The sequence below is a fragment of the Gavialis gangeticus genome, unplaced genomic scaffold (assembly GCF_001723915.1).
Source record: "Gavialis gangeticus isolate Ggan-Ray unplaced genomic scaffold, GavGan_comp1, whole genome shotgun sequence".
Taxonomy (NCBI): Eukaryota; Metazoa; Chordata; order Crocodylia; family Gavialidae; genus Gavialis; species Gavialis gangeticus.
In genome coordinates, this window is record NW_017729031.1 from 105,531,673 (window position 1) to 105,538,507 (window position 6,835).

The 6,835-nt window shown below is 40.4% G+C and overlaps 1 protein-coding gene across 1 annotated transcript in view; it reads right to left on the minus strand.

The window, feature by feature from the left end:
• BMPR2 (bone morphogenetic protein receptor type 2) overlaps nt 1-6,835 on the minus strand; it is a 291,892-nt gene that overhangs the window by 26,473 nt on the left and 258,584 nt on the right. Inside the window, exons 9-10 of the mRNA XM_019523499.1 lie at nt 5,677-5,824; nt 4,597-4,733 (exon numbers count right to left, since the gene is read on the minus strand). Coding sequence (XP_019379044.1) covers nt 4,597-4,733; nt 5,677-5,824 — 285 coding nt within the window. The remainder of the gene's footprint in view (nt 1-4,596; nt 4,734-5,676; nt 5,825-6,835) is intronic.

The window sequence follows — 6,835 nt, forward strand, 5'->3', positions numbered from 1 at the left end:
TTGCAATTTATCAGAGAATTTGTGATTTTCTTTATCACGGAAAACCAGGATCCCTGGTAATAAAACACCTCCGCAAGTAGACTGGAACGCAGGTCACAATGTGTTTTATAACATTATAGTACCAGAGGCTTTGACTTCCTCATAAATGTGTCTGAAACCGTTTTCTAAGTGCTAGAGTAGATAAAGCTCTCTTTTCATCAAAAGTCAATAATATATCTCTTGATTCTTTTAATCACCACTTCTCTCACTTATTGGACTATTTTATATTCTGTAGTGAAATAAACATGTGAATCAAGATACTTTGCATTTTCCATGTAAAGATCTCCAATATTAGGGGTGCATCTATATGTGTGCCTTACTGTGGAGCTGACTAACTAGCTCTGCAGTAAAGCATCACCATCTACACACGCACCCATATTAGGGCTCAGTAAATTAATTAACTCTGCTGGTGTAGGACAGTACTATCTGGGACAAGTACCATCCTACAGTGGAATAATTATGTGCGCCAAAACACCAGTGTAGACAGTGACCAGGGCTGAATGGGGCACAGGGGTGCTACAGTGTGTGGGCTGCCTGCTGGCTAGACCCACACTGCAGCACGCTCATGCCCCAGCCAGCCCCTCAGCAGCATGCTGAGGCAGGGCAGAGCAGCCCTGGGCTGCCAGGTTGATCCCCCAGACCCCCCCTGCCAGCTAGGGCTGTTCTGCCCTGGCTCAACGTGCTGTGGTCCCAGGCACATATGTAAACACTGCGCCTAGGAGCAATAAACTCTGATGCAGTTTATTGCTATGTGTTAAGTGCATGCTTGGATGCAGTTTAGGAGCAGTTTATGGAGAAAATGAGTTTCAGCCACTTACTAACATGGAGCAGAACACTTGAGAATCCCAGAGCTCTATGGATTAAACTGACTGGACCAAGGTAGGGATTTTTAAAAATCTAAACACTCATAATACATATGCTTTAATTTCTCCCATCTTAAAAAACACCTTTGACTTCACTTGCCTCTTTAACTACCACCAACAGTGAATCTAGAATTTTGAAAAAGGAAGTGCAGGCAGGATCAGGCCCTTGATCTCTGAGGCACACAGGACATGGCAGGGGCTGCTGGCTGCCTGTCCAGCTCTGGAAGAGGGGCTGCACAGACTGGCTGTAGCAGGAACGGGACCTCGGCTAACATGGATGGCAGGGGCAGAAAAGGAATCAAAGTGCATTGTGACTGCACCACAACATCCCCCTGGATCTACCCTTGACTACCACCCTCAACTGCCTTTTCCATTTTATCTTTGGGGATTCATTTCCTCAAATTCCAACCTAGGCCCTCACCAATACAGTTTCCACCCCCAAACTTACTGAAAGACCTCTTAACGGAAGTCACTGATCAGTTTTTCAAACCCAGATCTTATAACCAGTATTTTTTTCTTCCTTTTTCTTGACTGAGCAGCCCCCTTCAACAGAGTTCACCATGCTGCCCCTTTTGAAATCTGCTCTTCTGTTGGCTTCCGGTGCTGGCTGCCTGTCTTCTTCTGGTTTTCCTCCTACCTTTCTAATAACTTTTTCAGCTGTTCTTCAGAGGATCCTCCTCATCCCTCCTCAGCTTTCTGCAGGGGTTTCTCAGGGCTCTGCCTCTGGCCCCTTCTTTTCTTCCTCTATCTCTTACCTCAGGGTAAGCTCATCTCTAAACCCATATTCAACTATTATCCCTACTGTGGGCAATTTATAGATCTGGCTCTATTCCAAACTCATTTCTGTTTGTTCAAACTAAACTCTGGGCCAATTTCTCCAACATCTTGTGGATGTTCAGCCTTTAGTGCTAGCTCAACCCAAATAAACAGAGCTCTTAATCTCTCCCTTACACCTCACGCCTGTCTTGGGGTGTTAAGGAAAGATTAGTCCAATAAAACCCCTGCATGGTTTAATAGCAGAGTTAAGGAGGCGATTCAAAGCAAAAAAGCATCCTTTAGAAAATGGAAGGCATACCTAAATAAGGAAAACAAAAAAGGTCACAAACTCTGGCCCTCACCAAGGCTTTTTTTTAAAAACTGCATTGCTACAGATTGGAGGGCAGGTTATTTTGTGGACTGAGAGTTGGTTAAAAGTTAGGAGGCAAAGGCTGGGATAAATGGTTACTTTTCAGGTTGGAGGGAAGTCAAAAGGGGGTCCTGCAGGGATCTGTGTTGGACCTTATTTTGTTCAACATTTTCACCAATGATCTGGAAATGGAGGTGAACAGTGAAATCTTCAAGTTTGTAGATGACACCAAATGATTCCAGGTAATCAAGTACCAAGCTGACACAAAGGACCTGTAGAAAGATCTCACCAAGCTATGGAGTAGGCAAAAAATGGTGGATAAAATTCAGTGTTAACAAGTGCAAGGTCATGCACATGGAGAAAAATAACCTCAACTATATGTACACAGTGCTGAGTTCTGAACCTGCTGTTCTAAGGAAAGAAACCTTGGAGGCACTGTAGAGAGTTCTCTAAAAACATCATTAAGAAGGGAACCAAAAACCAAACAAAGAGCATCATCATGTCACTATACAAATTCATGTTGTGCCCACATTTTGAATACTGTGAATACTGTGTGCAGTTTTGGTCTCTGCATCTCAAAAAGGATGTAGAACTAGAAAAGGTACAGAGAAGAGCAGCCAAAATGATCAGGGGCCTGGAGCATCTGCCATACCAGGAGAGACTAAAAAGGCCACGATTCTTCAATCTGGAAAGAGAAGGCTGAGGGGAGATACGATAGAGGTCTATAAAAATCAAGAAACATGTGAACCAAGTGAACAGGGAACTGTTGTTCACCAAGTCCCAGAATACTAGAACTAAGGGCTATTGCTAAAATTAAGATGTAACAGGTTTAAAACTAACAAGAGAAAGTACTTTTTAATGCAATGCAGTTAACTTATGGAATTCACTGCCACAGGAGGTGGTCGGGGCAGATAGCATAGCCAGGTTCAAAACGGACAGGATAAATTCATGAATAATAAATCTATTAATGGGTACTGAACAGAACAGTTGGAGTTGCCCCCTTTGAGGAGACAACCAATAGTGGTGGAAGCCAAGGAGGATACTGAATAGGGGACAGATCACACTAGAGATAGCCAATTCAATGCTTTTCCTCTATAGTGTTCATTTCAGCCACTCCTGGAGACAGAATACTGGGCTAGACAGACCACTGACCTGACCTAGCATGGTACCTGTGTTCCTATGTTCTCTTTCTAAATTAGTGTGGATGACACCATCAATTTGCCTTCACTCAGACTGTAACATGGATCTCCTGTTCACTTTGGACCTCTGTCTAATTCCTTATATTCTGGCTATGTACAAATCCTCCAGATTATTTCTGCATAGCATCTCTTATGTTACAGGCATGTCTCTCTATCCACACAGGTTGCCCAAGCCTTTTACATCTTGTGTCTCAATTACTGCAATATCCTTTCTCTGGCTTTGACACAGTTTATATTCACTTAGAAGGCTGATGCAAAATTCAGTTTCCTGGCCATGAATTTATTATTTCATCCCTCTGCTGGCCCATGCTTTTCTAACTCAACGAACAAACAATTTGCTTTCTCCTTCGAGACTTTTCGCCTTCTACTCATCACCAGTTGTGTAGTATGAAGAGGTTGTAAGGTAAGTGGCTCAGAAGGCAAGCTGCCATTCACATCTGCTAGATTTCCAAACAAGCACCTTTGTGTTTTCTCCCTGCTACTGTACATACTTGGGAGAAGCTCCCTTTAATATCCTAAAGCTACTTCATTATTCTTTTTCAAATATCTCCTTCGTCATGATGCACCCAAAATCTTGACAAAAGTTGTTGGTGTACTGAAATCACTGACTACCATCCTGACTGAAACTGTCATTGTCTTCGCCATCAGTCTGTATCTATCTGTTCTCTTGTCTGATACTTATCAGTAAACTCTTTGTGACAGGGATGTCTGTGTTCAGTGGCTGTGCAGTCTGTAGTGTACTCTGTCCTGGGCCAAGACTAGTGCATCTGTGTGCTATGATAATATAAACAACAGCAACAACAGAAATCTGCCTTATTCACACGTTTTAGAATAAAAAATTCAAATAACTATAAAAATGTGAAGCACTATATTACTTTTAAAATTCAGTAGTGTTATAAAATACATAATTTGGGAAAAGGAATATGATTAAGAAAATGCTATGCTTACAGTATTTGTGTTATTTGGCTTCACCTGCAAGCGTAATGAAATTTTCATTAGTAACATCTTTGGGCATTCTTGGATATCCTGGAAATATTATAGGGAATATTTTTATATTTGTGCCTCAAGTGTACTGTACTTATAATACACATATAAATGTTAATATGACATGTCCTTCTGGCCTGTAACTTCTTAAGATCTGGTGGTAACCATAGTATTTCTTTTTTCAGAATCCCTTATTTTAATATGAACTGTTCTATACGAAGTATTTTAATTGACTTCATTATTTAAAAAGTGCAGTCTGGACCAACTCTCAAACTTTAAATATTAATGTCAATTAGAAAAAATATATGCAACATTTGGCTTTGAGGAGCGAGAACACCACTTAGCTGGCTCAATCCAAAATTTCTCTGTAAATATGCTGTCTCACCAGGCTGTTCTCTTTCCAGGCTTCTGGGAATTTTGGTCTCTGCTTCTCCCTAGACACCAGGACTTGCATATCTTCAAAAGTGGGATGGTTTCCGACTTCTGTCTGGAATGCCATCTGGTACTCTGGCACAGACTCCCCTGTTGGCAAAAAGAAAGAAAAAGAACCCCATGAAACAAAGCAATAGTGAACCAACAGGCTTTAAGATGGCAGGAGGTGACAGGGAAGTTTCTGTTCCCTATCAAGACTTTAAGTTAACAAAATATAGATAAATATGAAAACAGAAGTGTTTAGCGATGTCCTGTGGGTAGCAGCCAGTTGAGAGTTCATCCATGCGAGGGACAAAAAGCTGGTCAAGAGCCTGAGTACCATACTTAATTTGCACAAAACAAGGCAGACTGGAGTTGTCCTTATATTTAATATGGAACAGGAAGGAAAAGAAACTGTAATCCCAGCCCGTAAAGTGCAGCTGCTTGGGTATAGATTATTGCACTCCACGTCCTGTTAACTCCGCAAGATGCACTTCAGTAATATATAAAAGGGTAGCTATGAACAACCTTTTAATGTGTTGCACTTTACAAGTCCATTATCTTTTTCCCTAGATTATATCTATTGAGTCCATTGAATGTTCAGCAGGCATTAGCACAGACAAAGGCTAGCATGAAAACCATGATGATCTGCATTAAATCACAGTAACTTCCCTTCCAAATATTAAATAACAAGAACTTTGAGATGCATGTAAGGTGCTACATCAATTATGGAAATCAACTGATTTGACTATGTAGTCTTCCCAACACATGATGGTTCTGAGAAGCGAGGCAGTGATAAGATTCATCCAAACTGCATTATAAACAGACTTGCAAGCAGGTTAACAGGGCAAATAAAAGGCCACATACACCAGTGATTTCAATATATTACAATGATGCATACTGTGTTGATATCAGTAATACTCCTGAACACTAGATGGCACTGGATTAATATTTAAAAACAAGAACTGTTTTTTCTGTTCTGTGACAAACATAATGGATCTGATTTAAAAAATGCATTTAAGAAATTTATGATTCTGGTAAATCCCACAGTTACCTGGAAAGAGGTCAGTGCATCTCATAAAAATCTCCCAGTAGATAAGGCCTAGTGCATACATATCTACTTGTTTCAGAGCAGATTCACAGTCCCTCAGGTTCACTGCTCCCTCCAGTACTTCTGGTGCCATGTAGCGGATTGTACCAACCTGTAGGAAGATATAGTTAAATTTTTAATTCAGAAACTTAATCTTACATTTGACTTAGTTTATTAGAGGTCCTATTTTTGTTCTACCCCATCTTATATTCTGCTTTCTACAATTTAGCAGGAAAAGCAACTGTTCTTCCTCTTATTTATTTTCTTGGGCTCTAAAATGTTGTTGTACTCACTAAATAAATGCAAAATATGTAAGTATAGCTCTTGTACTGTGTCATCTTCAGAAGGACACAATGTAACCTCCTCAAGTGAAATGTTATTTCCCCAAGTAACTTCATTATATAGCAGAGTATTTCGTTAGAATAGAAGACCCATTTGGAAAAGAATTAATTTCCCTTTAAACAGTGATAACTTAATCCTCTCCCTACTACCTTGTTCAGAGTTAATCAATTCTTTATTCCTGAGAAATTAAACACCTAAATACTAAGAACTATTATTAAAATAGCTGCTTTTCAAGAGGATTCGCACAGTAGAAAACACTGTGTAAAGCTGTACTGCAAGAACAGCAAAGCTTCACTGAATGGAAAATGAAAGTCTACTGAAATATACTGGGAATTTCACACTCTTCATTTGAACAGTATTTCATTATTCTTGAGGTCCTTACATTCAGTTTCCATTATATCCATCCTTAGCCAAAAGTACAGAAAGAAGCAGCTACTGAATTATTTTTGTGTGTTCTATGACCCTATGCTCTCTCCAGTTTGATCATATAATGATATTCCAGAGATGAAAGGATGGACTGTAAAGAACTGGTTGTAGGATCTGAGGCATTTATATCCTGATCACTGCTTCAAATCCAGTTTAGATTGATTACAACAAAAAACATTACCGCTTGAGGAGTGTTTAGGGGCTATGTGAAATGAATGAATGCTATCAATATAAGGCAGGGGCGGGCAATTATTTTCGGCAGAGGGCCACTTTATGAGTTTTGGTGAGCTGCCGAGTACTGCATGGGTAGCCCCGCCCCTTCAGTTGCCCCACCCCTGGTTCGCCATCTTGGGAC